The 16,444-nt window shown below is 45.0% G+C and overlaps 1 protein-coding gene across 2 annotated transcripts in view; it reads left to right on the top strand.

Moving 5' to 3' along the window:
• The window catches only part of crim1 (cysteine rich transmembrane BMP regulator 1 (chordin-like)), a 201,536-nt gene that overhangs the window by 177,455 nt on the left and 7,637 nt on the right, over positions 1 to 16,444 (top strand). For both annotated transcript variants that reach the window (XM_078405327.1, XM_078405329.1), the window contains exons 11-16: positions 3,197 to 3,406; positions 6,452 to 6,667; positions 10,276 to 10,497; positions 11,861 to 12,055; positions 13,056 to 13,184; positions 15,557 to 15,738. In XM_078405327.1, coding sequence (XP_078261453.1) covers positions 3,197 to 3,406; positions 6,452 to 6,667; positions 10,276 to 10,497; positions 11,861 to 12,055; positions 13,056 to 13,184; positions 15,557 to 15,738 — 1,154 coding nt within the window. The remainder of the gene's footprint in view (positions 1 to 3,196; positions 3,407 to 6,451; positions 6,668 to 10,275; positions 10,498 to 11,860; positions 12,056 to 13,055; positions 13,185 to 15,556; positions 15,739 to 16,444) is intronic.

Consider the following 16,444-nt stretch of genomic DNA (forward strand, 5'->3'; position numbering starts at 1 on the left):
GTCCACTATGTGGTAGGTTGGGATATATTATAAAGATGAAGGCAATGTGGGGAATATTGACCCCCTAAAACCAATGAAATTGGGTCAGGAGAGAGGTAAAGTTGTTGAAGGTACAAGCAGGACCCCAGTATATCTGGAACACACAGAAGAAGGGACAAATGGAAGGGGGATCCTTTATATCAAGGTTTCTGATTATCCACTTATTGGGAAAGAGGAAAGGGAGTGCCCAGTGATACCTGTAGCTCTGTGAGAAACACATTTGCCTCTGAGTCCAAAGGTCAGTCTGAGCGCCTCTCCAGAAAGAGGCTGACACATCAGTGAACTACTGAAGGAACACAGAGCTGTCAACGTCCTTTTATGGATGAGGAAAAACTCAGGGGGTCAGTCAACATCTGTGGAGGGAATGGACAGACGATGTTTCAGGCAGGACCCTCCTTCAGACTGATGGAGTGGGCGGGAGAAAGCCGGAAAAATGAATAGCATCAGCAGTCTCGTGTGTCTCCTTTTATGGATGTGTCACCATATCCAATCTACTGTGCTGGATGGCAGTGTATGATCTCTTTGAAGGGGAACAGAAGAGGTCTCACTCATGTCCATCACTCAATATCACAAAGACAGATTATGCAGTCTTTAACATGTTGCTACTGTTGGATCTGGCTGTGTGCAATTTTACAGAAGTGACTACACTTCTAGAGCTCCTCATTGCTGGTAAAATATTAGGAATATGAACAAAGGAAATCAGAGCAGGAGGAGGCCATTTGAACCTGCTCCATCCTTCATCATGGTTGTGACTGATTCTTCTCCTCAGCACCATTGTCCCATGCTATCCCCATATCCCCTGATGTTTTAATTTCTGGAACACTATCGATCTCTATTCTGTAATCTCTACAGTCCTCCAGGGTGGGGAACTCCTTAGATTCTCAAGTTTAGGTTTATTATTGTCACATGTACCAAGTACAGTGCAAAGTTTTGATTTGCATGTTAGGCAAACAGATCAGATAGATATACTATACATAGATATGAAAGTATCACAAAATGCTAGAGTAACTCAGCAGGTCAGGCAGCATCTCAGGAGGGAAGGAATGGGTGACGTTTCGGGTCGAGACCCTTCTTCAGTCTGAAGAAAGGTCTCGACCCGAAACGTCACCCATTCCTTCCCTCCTGAGATGCTGCCTGACCTGCTGAGTTACTCCAGCATTTTGTTGTACCTTCGATTTGTACCAGCATCTGCAGTTATTTTCCTACCATACATAGATACAATCAGTTCAAATTCAAGTACAATAGATAGAGCAAAGGTGCAAGATACAGAGTGCAGAATATAGTTCTCAGCATTGTAGCGCATCGGTTCCTTACACAAAGTCCAATGTCCTCAGTGGTAGAGGTGAATCAAACAGCACCCGAGTTTGTGGAAGAACCAGTCAGAAGCGTGATAAAAGAGGGGAAGAAATTGTTTCCCGAGTCTGGTGGTGCATGCTTTCAAGGTTCTGTACTTTCTACCAAATGGGATCAGGGAGAAAAAAGAATGACCAATTTTGGGCCAAGTCTTTGATATATTGGTTGCTTTTCAAAGACAGCATGAAGTGTACATCGAGTCAATGGTGAGAAGTCTGGGCTGTTTGAAGGACTAGGCTACATCTGCAACTCTCTGCAATTTCTTGCCATCTTGGGCAGAGCTGTTCCCAAACCCAACTGTGATGCAACCCGAAAGTATGTTTTCTATGGTGCATCTATTGAAGTTTGTAAGAGACAATGGAGACATGGTGAATTTCCTCAGTCTCCTCAGCAAGTAGAGGCATCGATGTGCCTACTTGGCTGTCACATCAATGTGGTTGGTCCATGAAAGATCATTGGTGATATTAAAGCCCTGGAGCTCTCGACCATTTTCCACATCCGCACGCACCATTGATACTGATTGGGCCATGTACTCCACCATGCTTCCTGAATTCAATGACTGGCTCCTCCCTGCCCTTCAAACCCTGTAATAAAGTTATAAGTTTCAGTGAGATCTCCTTGTATTCTACAACCCTAAGGTTGTAAAATACACTATGTTAATACTTTAATTTAGTGTTCTTTATTTTCTAGAGTCATAGAGAGATACAGTACGGAAACAGGCGCGTCAATCCATGGAGTCCACACTGACCATCAACAACCCCATTACACTATTCCTACTTTAATCTCCTTTTTTATTCTCCCCACATTCTTATCAACTCCCTCAGATTCCACCACTCCCTACACACTAGGGGCAACTAACCAATCAACCCACATGTCTTTTGGACACGGGTGGAAACCGGAGCACCTTATCATTTCTTAGGTGTGGGCATCATTGGCATGGGTGGTATTTATTACCCATCCCTACTTGAATGGCATGCCAGACCATTTAGAGTGAAACAATTTGGTGTGTCACGTGTCATATTTGGACAAAGGCAGCAGCCTTCCTTCCCAGGAAGCATTAAGGAACCTCTTGAGTTTAATGCCAAGCCATTGTTTTAATGGTCACTATAGTTAAGCATGACTTTTTAATCCCAGATATATTTTACTGTTCAAATGGAAGTTGCTCAGCTGCCAAGTGGGATTTGAACTCAGGTCAGAAGAGATTCACCAGTATATTCCCTGGGCTAATGGGCTTGAATTATAGAGAGGTTTGTATAGCCTGGTAATTTTTACTTTGTGGCATTGGATGCTGAGGGGGGTGGCCTTATTGAAGTGTACAAGATTATGAAGGGATGGATAAAGTGAATGCTCAGTTATTTTTCTCTCAAAGCAGAAGGCTACAAAATTGGAGGAAACAGGCTTGAGATGAGAAAGAGAGACCTTAGGGGAAATATTTTCACTGAAAGGGTAGTCGGTATTTGAAATGAGCTGCCAGAGTAAGCAATAGAAGCGGATACTACTATGATTTTCACATGGCGTTTGGTCAGATACATGGGTTTATGAGCCAAATGCTGCCAAATGTGACTAGCCCAGTATGGCAACTTGGTCGGCATGAACAAGGTGTGCCAAATGGGCCTGTTTCCGTACTGTCACTATGTGACTCTATGGCCAAATCATTAGTATCCAGGTCTCTGGAAGCAAAGGGCGTACACGCGTTCCTGTGTAAAACTCCACAGCAACATTGCTGTAAATTGCTGCGTGCTTGGAGGGAGACGTTGTCCCCCACACCCCCTCCCAGAGGCTGACTCTCGTTCTTTCCCTTCAGAGATACCCACCACCATGGTGCCGCCGGTGAAGGCCAACTCCTGCCTGAGCATGGACGGCCGCCGACACGAGAGTGGCGAGAGCTGGCACGATGGCTGCCGGGAGTGTTACTGCAACAGCGGGCGTGAGATGTGCGCGCTTATCACCTGCTCTGTGCCCAACTGTGGAAACCCAGCCATTCGCCCAGGACAGTGTTGCCCAACGTGTCCAGGTAAGGAACACCCAAACTGTAGATGATCAGCCATGATCACAATGAATGGCGGTGCTGGCTCAAAGGGCCAAATGGCCTCCTCCTGCACCTATTTTCTGTTTCTATGTAACAAACATAGTCTGGGCGTTTCATGGGGAATTCATTGGCGGAATAATGGGCATCACTGAGAAGGCTGCCATTTTCTTACGCATCCCTAATTGTTCCCAGAATGAAGGGGCAATTCAGACTCAGCCATGTTGTTAGATGTGGAATCCATTAAGGCTCGACAGATAGAGATGGCGGGTTTCCTCTCCTGAAAAGTATTTCTGAACCACACAAGTGTTCAAAAATTCTTGTTTTCTTGGCCACCGTTACTGATCGCAATTCCAATTTTTTTTAATTAAGTGAAGTCAGATTCCTCAGCTGCCTTGGTATTCAAACGTTGATCAAATTCAGAAACTTGCATCATCAATCCATTCCGCTGTGCAGGAAGGGGTACCGTGTCCAGAGATGCTGGCTCTAAAAAGAGCTGTCCACGGCTCAATGAGGGGGCAGATTTCCTACGTTTAGGGGAATTTTATTCGATGGTAATAAGACACTCTGCAGTTTAGATGTGCACTGAATTTAAAGTGAGAGTGAGACCAAGCACAGAATAATTTTAGATGATCCTTTGCCATGGTGGATCCCCAATGGATTTTGAGCTCTGTATTGAACCGGGCTTTGAATCTCATTCAAATTATTACTGTTAGCATTTTACCAATCAAACACTGCACTAATCGATAAGTGTGTAAACATATCACACTGTGCTGGATTTAAATTGGCAGAACTATGAACACGTGGTGTAGGAGCAAGCTATTTAGCTCCTTGAGCTGCTCCATCATTCAACAAAGACATGGCTGATAAAATTCTCAATTTTGTGTGCCCACTTACCCACTGTAATCTCTCAAGCTTTTGCTGAGCAAATATCTATCTACCTCTGCCTTAAAAATATTCAACCAAGACACTGCTTCCACCGTTCTTTGAGGAAGAGAGTGAAGTCCCAGGATTCAAATTCTCATCATCTCTCTGTTAAATGGGTGAATTCTTATTTTTAAGCTGTAACCAGTAGTTCAAGAATCTAGATGATTGGCCCACAAGAGAACACATCCTCTCCCTGTCTACTGTGTTCTGACTTGGAGATTGACTTACAGAAGACTGGCATTCATGTGAAAGCTGGCATCAAATCTAGCCTCCCTATAACCAGAGGTCGTCATACACTGGGCCTGCGAGTCTGCTTAGTTTAGTTTAGCGATACAGCGTGGAAACAGGCCTTTCGGCCTACCGAGTCCAAGCTGACCAGCAATCACCGCACATTAACACTATCCTATGCGCACTAGGGACAACTTAAAATTATACCAAGTTAATTAACCTACAACCTGCACGTCTTTGGAGTGTGGGAGGAAACCAGAGCTCTCGGGGAAAACCAATGCAGGCCACAGGGAGAACGTAGAAACTCCATACAGACAAGCACCCGTATTCAGGGTTGAACCCGGGTCTCTGGCGCTGCAAGGCAACAACTCTACTGCTGCACCACCGTGCTGGAATGGGGGAGCCTAAATTCAGTACAAACTGTTTCCAAAGTTTCACTGGAATGGGGAATGTTTAGATAAAAAATAAGTATTAAGATGCAGAGAAGGGGGTAGAGTAGTAAGTAAGGACAAAAAGGAAGTCTGCAATGGGATGTAATGCAGGAGAGATTAAATGACTAAAAGGAGAACAATCGTATGTAAACAGACAAGGTGAAAGGAAAGGAAAGGAAAAGCTGGGCCGAGAAGTATTGTAGCATTATTACCGGGAATCATGAGTGGCTGAGCTTAGAAGGTGGCTGGAAAGTGGAACTTTGGGTTTAAGAGGAACTGAAAATGAAGAGAGGTGTTGTTACTGCTCCTTGTCTTCCATCTCGGGGACTTGCAACCCAAAGACAGGAACATTGAATTCATCAATTTCAGGTAACCTGCACACCCTCTGCCCTTTCTCTATCCTCCTATCTACCCTGGTCCTCTCACATGTCTTAGGGTCATACAGCATGCAAACAGACCCTTCGGACCAACTTGCCCACACCGACCAACTAGCGCCCCATCTACACTAGTCCCACCTGTCTGCGTTTGACCCACATCCAGTCAGTGTGGAGTTTTCACATTGTCCCTGTGATCATGCTGGCGTCCTTTGGTTCTTCCCAGTTTTCTCCCACATCCCAAAGACATGGGTAAGCTAATTGGTCACTTTATCCTTGGTTTATAGGTGAATGGTAGTATATAGGGAGATGTTGATGTGGAAGGGGGGGGGGGGGGGTGATAGCAATGTGGGGAGAACAGGTTACAGGGAAATTAATGAGAGAAAGAGATTGCCTGTGAGCTGCCACAGACTCGATGGGCGAGATGTTCTCCTATATTGCAAAGGAAATATGGGAAATGGAAAACAAAGAATCACAGCTGTGAGCCAGCCACAGTTCACCAGCACCACATGATGCGTGATGCCCTTGTAATAAGTATAAGAAAGGAGTAATCAACTGAAATAAATATACAGCTTTATTATGTGCAGTTGGGAAATTATTTTCCTTTCTTCCGACACTTGACCTTTTAATTTACAACCTGCAGGAAATGACTGAAGTAAAGGAAACCATCCAGTTGATGCCTGTATAGGTGCTGCCTTTTAAACCTGAGTCAGCAGCTCCTGGATTTCTCTGCCCCCTCTCTATATCTCATTATTCTAATACTTTATGAGCGTTTCCATTCCACCTCATGTTGAAATTTTCCCTCAAAATAGATTTCCCTCGAAATAGATTTCCTAAACATTTTTAATGTGGAGGTAGATTGGTACTTTAAAAATAAAAAGTTACCAGAGCGAGGCAGGAAAGCAGGGGTGCAATTCGAGTCAGATCAGCTGTGATTTACTGGGTGGTGGAGTTGGCTTGAGAGGTTGACTCACCTTCTCCTGGTCCTAGCTCGTATCGAAGTTTCTTCCGCGGTGGGTATATCTGCTACAGAGACCCTGGTTCTCATCGCCTCCTGTTTGCTGTGTTCTCAGAGGACTTGGGGCTGTGGAAGCCAGAACAAAGTGACTCGTCAATCTGCCATGCTCCTGGGGGAGAGTATTACGTAGAGGGAGAGACCTGGAACATCGACTCATGCACGCAGTGTACCTGCCACAGTGGCCGGGTGCTGTGCGATACAGAGGTGTGCCCACCCATCCTCTGCCAGGATCCCACCAGGACCACAGACTCCTGCTGCCCACAGTGTCCAGGTAGGCACACAACCTGTTTATTGTGGTCTTGCTTATTAAGGTTAATAAGTTTTTTTGCTTATTGCAAAACAGGTTTTATGAGAGTCCAGACAGGGGAAAGAGCTTGCATTTCTTAGCACTTTTCTCAAAATCGGGATAAACCTGAAAACCATGGTTGTCATGAAGAGATACGGATTGGAAACAGGCCACTGAGTCAGCACTGGGTCATCAACCAGCAATTTACACCAATCCTCTGCTAAAACCCATCATTTATTTTCTCCACAGTCTCACCTACTCACCCCAGATTCTAACACTCACCAGCACAACAGGGGCAATTTATAACGGCTTAATAACCACTAACCTGCACATCTTTGAGATGTGGGTGGAAACATAGGGAGAACATGCTAACTCCTCACAGGCAGAACCCAAGGTCAGGATTGAGTCTAGGACAGAAGCAAAATATGAAAATATGAAAATAAAAAAATGAAAAAATAAGCAGAGGCTCTATCATCTGTGCCACTTTGCTTCATTGAAGTGTAGCCTTTCTGCGATGAGTAGAATAAATAGCAACCAATTTATAACAGCAGTGGTGGATCGATAAGATAACTGGCTTAATGGATGTTAAGATGTTACAGGAACAAGAGGGTCAGATTGTCTCTGTAAATGCACTTCAGTTGTTTTGGGCCCCCTCATTTCTGCCCTTAGTTCCAAACCCAGAAACGCCTACTCCTATTTACAACTGCTTACAATTCAATAGAGCTGGAACTTGCTGTGCCGATCAGTAGTCTAATTCTGTACATAATTATTTTTACATGTGAACTGGGTGAACTTTAAGGTCTGTAAAGTTATTTAAGTTAAATAAAAATACAACAGTTGTACATACAGAGACAAAGTTCAGCTCACAGCCATGAGCAGACATTTATCAGTCGAGATTACCCCAAGATCCTGAGTGCAGCTGAAACTCCTCAGTAACGTTTAGGAGTAAGGGAGAGAGGGAGTGGACTTATTAAAACCATTTTAAACAATGATCTCCTGGTTAGAGAAAAGTGATAGGGATAAAGATTAGTGAGGATTTGAGATTATTTTTTGTTTACCCAACAGATATAGGTGAGTGCTGACTTTGATCGTATTAAGCAGGAACTTGCAAAAGTTGATTGCAGTAGTTTGCAAACAAGCGGACACCCGGAAAGTTGGATGCTTTTAAAAGTATGGTTGTGAAAGTTCAAAGTATGCATGTTCCCGATAGAGTGGAAGGCGAGGCAGGTAGGAGTAAGGAACCTTGTATGACAGGAGAAATCGAGGCCCTGGTCAGGAATCAATTGTATCCCCGGAGTAGTTTAGGGGATTGAGCAAATCAGGAAGCTATAACGGGGCCATGGGAGAGCTCTGGCGGATAAGAGTTTCCAAAAAGATTTTATAAACATATTAGGGGGGAAACGGGTAACTGGAGAGAGAAGAAGGCCCCTCAGAAACCAAAATGGTCGTCTGTGCATGGAGCCAAAGAAGATGGGCAAATTCCTCAATGAATATTTCTCCTCTGTTTTTACCACAGAGAAAAGACTTGAAGACTAGGAAACTTGGGAATGTTAAATGTGATCTTTTAAGGCCAGTACGTATTACAATCAAGGAGGTGAATAGAACTTAGTCTTGACAGACCTTTAGATTTAGATTTTTTAGATTTAGAGATACAGCGCAGAAACAGGCCCTTCGGCCCACCGGGTCCGCGCCGCCCAGCGATCCCCGCACACTAACACTATCCTACACCCACTAGGGACAATTTTTACATTTGCCCAGCCAATTAACCTACATACCTGTACGTCTTTGGAGTGTGGGAGGAAACCGAAGATCTTGGAGAAAACCCACGCAGGTCACGGGGAGAACGTACAAACTCCATACAGACGGCGCCCGTAGTCAGGATCGAACCTGAGCCTCCGGCGCTGTATTCGCTGTAAGGCAGCAACTCTACCGCTGCGCCACTGTGCCGCCCTGCCAGAGGGGAAAGCCATGTGCTGTGGGAGAGCTGGGAAATGAGATGAACCCTAAAGCCCCCGTGGAATAGGCTAAATGATGAACCTCTGCACTATAACATGGAAACTGCAACAATAGTTCTGGTCAATGCAAGCTAGGTGATCAGATCTTTGTGAGGTTGCAGTCACATAGATACGAGGTATCCTGTTCAAAATGGCAGCTTTGCTTGTCCATGGTTTGTATGAAAAATGAAATCACCCACATACAGAAACATGGCCATCCAGTCTTGGGCAATGTTTCTGCTCCACGCAAGCTCATCCTATGTGAATTGCCACGGAGCTTGGGCACTCCCACCACATTCCTCGCTGGGTTGTTTTGCAGTGTTAGGCAGCACTTCCAGCTTGGATACCTTTGCTAGTTTCCCTTGAAATGTATCGAGGTATTCATAGAATCCTGCAATTTAGGCCAATAGGTCTGTTCCAGCTCCTGGTGCATTGACCCCATCAGTCCCATTCCCTCCTTCTCTCCGGGACTGTTTAATCCAATTCCCTTTTAAAGAACTGATTGACTCTGTTTCCACCATTTCTACAGAGAGTGCCAATATCACCAGTCTACATAAAACAAAATTGTTCCCCAATTTCCCCTTTATCTTTGGCTGAAACTTTTAAACCAGCGTCTCCTGGTTCTCAAGCCATCAAATAATGGGAACATCTTCTCTCCCTCCACTTTCGCCCACCCCTTCTGTGGCAGTGAGTTGAACCACCCTCTGGGTAAACATATTTACTTACAGACTGGACTCCAGTTTAAGCACAGCCAATATTTTATTTGGTATCGGCACAGGTGTTTTATTGTCTCGTGTACTGAGATACAGCAAAAAACTTAAAGTCATGTCCAGGCATATCATACCACACATGAATACAACAGGTAATGCAAAAGAGGAAGGAAACAGAGTGCAGAATATAGTGTTACAACAAGAGACAAAATGCAGATTAAAAACGTACCGCAAAAGGGCCGCAACGAGGTAGATTTGTAGATCGGAAATACATCCCTAGCCTATGAGAGGTATGTTCAGCAGTCCAATAACAGTGGGGAAGAAGCTTTTCTTGTATATGCTAGTACTTGCGAGGGGAGAAGAGAGAATGACCAGATTGTGAGTGGTCCTTGCTAATGTTGGCTGCTTTCCCGAGGCATCAAGATGTATAGATGGGGTCGATGCGATAAGCACATTAGATCAGAAGAAGTGTTCACCATTGCTTTGTTAATCTGTTGCTTATTCTCTCCTTTGCATTGGTATTGGTGTAGTATTCACATATACTGAGGTACAATGAAAAACTTTGTTTTGTGCTATCTAGTGAAATCATACCAGACATGAGTACAATCAAACCCCATACAAATACATCAAAATAGTGCAAAGAGTAAAATACCAGAATGTAGAATATAGTGTCACAGCATTGCAGTGGTACAGCTACAGAGAAAGTACAGATTTTTTAAAAGGGCAAGCGATACAATGAGGTAGGTTGGGAGATCAGGACCACTCCCTTAGCTTATGAGAGGATTGTTCTGTAGTCTGATAACAGTGGGGATGAAGTGAGACTGATAACAATGTGGATTCCTGAATCTGGTGGTACGTGCTTATAAGCTTTTGTATCTTATGCCTGAAGATGAGCCACTTCAACCCTTGTTGCCAAGCAATAGAAGCATACCTGGCTACTGCAGGAACGATGAGGGCGACATCTTCTTGGAAGCCGAATCCTGGAAGCCGAACGTCTGCACCAGTTGCATCTGTCTGGAGGGCATCATCAGCTGCTACTCAGAGTCGTGTCCGGCCATCACCTGCCCCCGGCCCGTCCTGCGGAAGGGCCAGTGCTGCCCTTATTGCATCGGTGAGTGACAGCGCCAAACCAACAGTGGGAGGAGGGCCCCTGGATTCATGGGAAATATTTATTGCTATTTATCCTCGCCGTTGTGCCTAACTCTATCAAATGAGTCCCTTCAGCCCGCCGAACCCAACTCCGACAAACCTCCCAACTTCCTTTGCTCCAGGGAGATCAGCCCAGCTTTTCCACCCCTGACTCTGCACCCTTTGCACACACTGATCTCTCCACCCTTTGCACACACTGATCTCTCCACAGGCTGAGCACAGCAACAGTTCCTCTGTCCACGGTGCTCTTGCTCCCTCTAGTGGTGATCTGTAAACCAAAGCCCAAAGATCAAGGCAGCTGGATATTAAGTCTCAGCAAATGCACACGGGAATTGTTTGCTTTTTTTTCCATACTCCCTGTTTCGGGAGACTGTGACTGTGATTTTGCTCGAATAACACCAGTGCCAGGCTGTTACTGAATGTCCCGGGGAGTCTAGAATCATAGAGTTATACAGTACAGTAAAAGGTCCTTTAGTTCAGAATGTCCATGTCAACCATTAAAGCCTTACCTGCACCATCTATCAGCACTAGTTTCATCTGCTAGCTTCTAAAATGTTGTGAGAACCTCCATCTCCATCACTCTCTCGTGCAATGCATTGAAAGAGGTGTCTCTTAAGGGCAATTAGAGATGGGCCTTAAAATTATGCATTCATCTCATTGAAGAATATACAAATAGAGACTCCCTTGGTCTGAAAAGCTGATTTTAGGTCCTTAAAATTGTCCCTTTAAATGACCAGTGTTTGCTCTCTCAGTAAGCAGCAAGTTAAGTGGGTGGCACAGTGGCACAGCTTGTACAGTTGTTGCCTCACAGTTCCAGCAACCCGATTCGATCCTGATCTCCTGTGGCATCTGCGTGGAATTTGCACATTCTCCCTGTGACTGTGAGGATTTCCCCAGAGGCACTAGTGTCCTCCCACATCCTGAAGACATGCCAGTTGGTGGATTAATGGATGAAAATTGCCCCTAGTGTTTAGATAAGTGGTAGAATCCGGGGGGTCAGTTGATAGGAATATGGGGAGAATGCAATAGCTTAGGGTAGGATGTGCTTAATGGTTGGCGCAGACTTGGTGCTTAATGGTTGGCGCAGACTTGGTGCTGCGCTGTAAACCTCTATGATTCTGTGCTCCATCAGTAAGCAGCAAGGAATGGATCCAAGCTGACAAGAAATCTAACAGCAGAGCCAAAGGATCTGTGTTTAGAATTAATTATGAAACTAACTGAAGGGATTAAAGAAAAGGTTTCCCCACTGCAAGAAGTATAGAACAACCATGGCAACACACTAATGTGGCCCCATTTTGTTTCTCATGACCCCCGCTCTGTCACAGAGGAGACCATTCCGAGTAAAGTGGTGTGCCACTTCAATGAGAGGACGTACGCAGATGAGGAGCGATGGGATATCGACAGCTGCACCCACTGTTACTGCCTCCAGGGTCAGACCCTTTGTTCGACGGTCAGCTGCCCACCCCTGCCCTGCCTGGAGCCTGTCTACATGGAGGGAAGCTGCTGCCCAGTGTGTCCAGGTAAATACATTGTCTTGGCTAGTGACCGCACCTTGTCCTCAGCCCTCTTCTGTGATCATTCCTATCTAAAGCCCACAGGGAACACAGTGAATGATACACTTTAACCAACACCAATAGACAATAGACAATAGACAATAGGTGCAGGAGTAGGCCATTCAGCCCTTCGAGCCAGCACCGCCATTCAATGCGATCATGGCTGATCACTATCAATCAGTACCCCGTTCCTGCCTTCTCCCCATACCCCCTCACTCCGCTATCCTTAAGAGCTCTATCCAGCTCTCTCTTGAAAGCATCCAACGAACTGGCCTCCACCAAGAGGTAGCGACCAGTGGCAGCAGGTAATTAAGTGGCAGATTGGACTTTATTGCAAGGGGACAGAGTGTAGAAGCAGAGAACAGATGAAGGGTCCTGACTCAAAACATCAACTGTTCATTTCTCAACCACAGGCGTTGCCTGGCCCACTGAGTTTCTCCAGCAGTTTGTTTGTTGCTCCAGATTCCACCATCTGCAATCTCCTGTGTCATCTTCAGAATTGGGGAAGTTACTTATACACAGGGTATTGGTGAGGCCATACCAGGAGTACTACTCACTGTTTTGGTCCCCTTATTTAAGAAAGAATATACTAGCAGTGGAGACAGGCTTGAACAAATTAGCCGAGTAACTTCCTGGGAGGAGAGCGCTGCTCTACTGCGAATAGCTAATAGAGTGAGATCTGTATTCTTTGGAGTTTAGGAGAGTGAGGAGCATTCTTGCTGAACATATAAGATCTAATGGACATAACAGGGTAGTTGTTAAGAGGTTTCCGCTAATGGGACAATCTCAAAGGAGGGAACATGTTATAATCCATGTCCGTGGAGTCAGAGGTTTTCTGAGAGTCCTGGTGATCAGCAGAGTTACAGGACAGCATCAAGTTGTCTCCATGTGACCTAGCAGTGTTTATCCAATCACCAAGGAACAGAGTCTTTCCCATGCCTTTAACTGCTCTCGCTCTCTCCTTTAGACTTGTACCTGCCGGAACCGACCAACATTCCCATTGAGAAATTTGACCAGAGAGGAGAGATTGAGGTGGAAGCACCATTCTGGCCGACTCCCAGTGGGAACGAAATCCCTGCCCACCTTCGGGATGATGGTAAGTCAGGGGACACTTTACTCCCCGACACACGGGCCTCTGTTGTATTCTCTGAGCTGCTGCATGTCGGGAGAATTGCTGCCATTGTTAACTTTCCTTCCAGTACCCAGTTTCTGATGTAATGACCTGTCAATGCTGTCTTATGTTTACCAAGGTTGGCTCTTCTGTTGTGTCAGATGTAGATCACCAAGTAGAGGTCTTGCCTCTGAATCAAAAGCCTTGTGGGTTTAAATTCCAATCTATTAACTTAGGTGTGAAACTCTTGGCCAAACACTGCTGCCTCCACCCTCACCACCTCCCATCAGGTATAGCAGTGAGAGTGTGAGCCTGACACAGCCGCCGTTCTTCTGGTGAAGTCCCACGCTGAGATCATTGCTCTCTCTGGAAGAAGCAAAACAAAAGTGTGAGAAGATGATCAATGGTTGGCATGGACTCAGTGGGCCGAGGGACCAGTTTCCATGCTATATCTTTAAATCGATCAACATCCTTCATTTGAAGAAGAGTAAGGGAACTATTCAGCTACATCACAGACTGAAGACAGTCACATTACTGTTTGTACCTTAACTCCCTTCTGTAATCCATCAGCATTTTAAAGGGTTGTCATGTGGTTTGTGTCACCCACTTCCACCGTGTACAATAGGAGTGATCGATTGCTTCATGTGTGTGGTATCCACCACATATTACCACTATTTACAGATCATTTTTCATCACCATTCTTCTTTAGTCCTCTGTTTTGATCCCTGCTCCCAGCTGTTGATTCATGTTGGAGGAGGGGAACAGTTGCACGAAGGTCCTTTGGCCTCGATAGCCGTGGTAGTTGCTTCACTCCTGACTGTGAGTGCAGTCACGTTGCTTGAGTGCAGCGACGTCACAGCCCAGTCACAGCTGATCCACAGGATCAGCCCAGAATTGCAACCGGTAACAGCAGCACCATCCTACCCACTGCTGTTACTCGGATAACCTCATGCAATAGACACATGCAGTTGTGTTACACCATTCACATCCCAGTACTTGCAGCCAAATGAGTACAGAAGGGGTTAGATAGCCATTTCACCCTCAGTAACCTCAGAGCGCTGGGTTGAAGAGGGGAAGAGGTTGTAGAATCCATCGTCCTATAAAAAAACAACAGTTGCAAAGGAAGCTAAAAAATAATTAATGGGGAATTTATTTTGAACAGAAATATCTATAATTTTTTGTAAATTACTCCTCTGATCCTTCCATACATCTGCCCACCATCCAGGGACTCATAGTCCTTCCAGCAATTCACTGGCCTTCCAATCTGCCAAATACTGTATGCTTCACACCCTTACGTTCATCAATTTCAGACCAACAGCCATTCTAGTTTGTAAGAGGTGATCAGTTCTGAGCACCAATCTGTGATATTAACTCACTTTTTCCTTCTCTACAGATGCTGCCTGACCTCCAGTGTATTTTCAGTATTCTCTTTTATTACAGACTTCCAACATTTGTCAGAGATTGTTTCTCATTCAAAACCAACACAGAAAGGAATTATGTTTAAGAAAGAAGTTTACACCGAAGATAGACACAAAATGCTGGAGTAATTCAGCGGGCCCGGCAGCAGACTGATGAAGGGTCTCGACCCGAAATGTCACCTATTCCCTTTTCTCCAGAGATGCCGCCTGACCTGCTGAGTTACTCCAGCATTTTGTGTCTATCCACAGAAAGGAACTCAGTGGGTCAGGCAGCAGCATTTGTGGAGAGAAATGGACAGACAATGTTTCCAGTTATGTGCCTTCTTCAGACTCTTCCTTCAGTCTGAAGAAAGGTCCTGACCTGAAATGATGTCTCTCCATTCCCTTCCACAGCTGCTGCCTAATCCGCTGAGTTTATCCAGCATTTGATTTTTAACTCAAGATTCAAGGATCTGCTGTCTCGTCTACCTGCATTATTTTCATCATTATTTTTTGCTCCAATAAATGTGTTTGAAACGTATTCCTCAGGAATGGAGACAGAAGGAACTGCTGATTTTTTAACAAAAGACACAAAGTGCTGGAGTAACTTAGTAGGTCGGTCTGCAGAAGGATCCAGACCTCAAACATCACCTATCCATGCTCTCCAGAAATGCTGCCTGACCCGCTGAGTTACTCTAGCACTTTGTCTCTTTTTATATCCCTCTGGAAATTTAAAATGAGTTTTGAAGTGGTTGTGCTGCTGTTGTAGATGCACATCTCCTCTGCCTCGAGCTTGTACCTGGTTTCTCTGCCTCGGTGTCCTTGGCAACCAACCTCCGGGTCTCGACCGGAAACATCACCTATTTCTTTTCCCCAGAGATGCTGCCTGACCCGCTGAGTTACTCTAGTTTTTTGTGCCTATCTCCAGTAACAAGGCTTTTTTTCTCACTACCCTTGCAGAGAATCTCCGTGTGAACGCTATAGGTGGAGACTATCCGCGGGACAATGAAGATTCTGCCATGCGCTCAGTGACATGGGTAGCTGTGCCTGTTATGATTGCCCTCATTCTCGTCATCGCTCTGCTGTTGGTTAACCAGAAGAAGCAGTGGATCCCGGTGCCCTGCTACAGAGCTCCTACAAAGGTGCGGCATCCTTAACTAATTCCTTATCGCGTGGATACTTATGACCGAGATAAAGGACCAGAGATTCTTGTGCATGCTCTAGGCAGCAGGGTTTCTGTAAAATAATGTTTGTCTTCTTGGTGGAACAGCATCTGTCCATTGTCAAGCTTGTGGAATTGAAGATTGAATAAGTGGTACCAATAAGACTGAGAACTGGAGTGGGAGGAAACTTAAAGTTCCATCAGGATTAAATTGCTGAATTAACAATTGAGGGGCCTAGACCCATGATCCAAATGTGTAAGTTCAAATCCCTCCATAGCAGCTGGTAAATTTAAATTCAGTAACTGACTCTCATATTGGTGACCATAATGGTCTGAATGTCATTATGTGGCAATGTATAGGTACAATATTTTGTAGTTATTTTATTGCACCTTCTTCAAGACTCTCTGGATTACTTCCAGTACCATGTGCGCGTGAGAGCAGGAATAGAAGGATGGGTTATCTGAATACGTGCCTGAGGAGCTGGCGAAGGTTCGGTTTTTAAATCATGGGGATCTCAGTTTCAGTTTAATTTATTGTCACTTGTTCCAAAGCTTTTGTTACATGCTATCCAGCCAGGGAAGCATGATTACCACGCTGAGAGAGTTGTCCAGTGATGCTTTATTTGTAGGATTTAGAAACAGGAAGGGAATGATCACTTTGGGACTGTATTATGGTCCTTCCAATA

The sequence above is a fragment of the Rhinoraja longicauda genome, chromosome 9 (assembly GCF_053455715.1).
Source record: "Rhinoraja longicauda isolate Sanriku21f chromosome 9, sRhiLon1.1, whole genome shotgun sequence".
Classification (NCBI taxonomy): domain Eukaryota; kingdom Metazoa; phylum Chordata; class Chondrichthyes; order Rajiformes; family Arhynchobatidae; genus Rhinoraja; species Rhinoraja longicauda.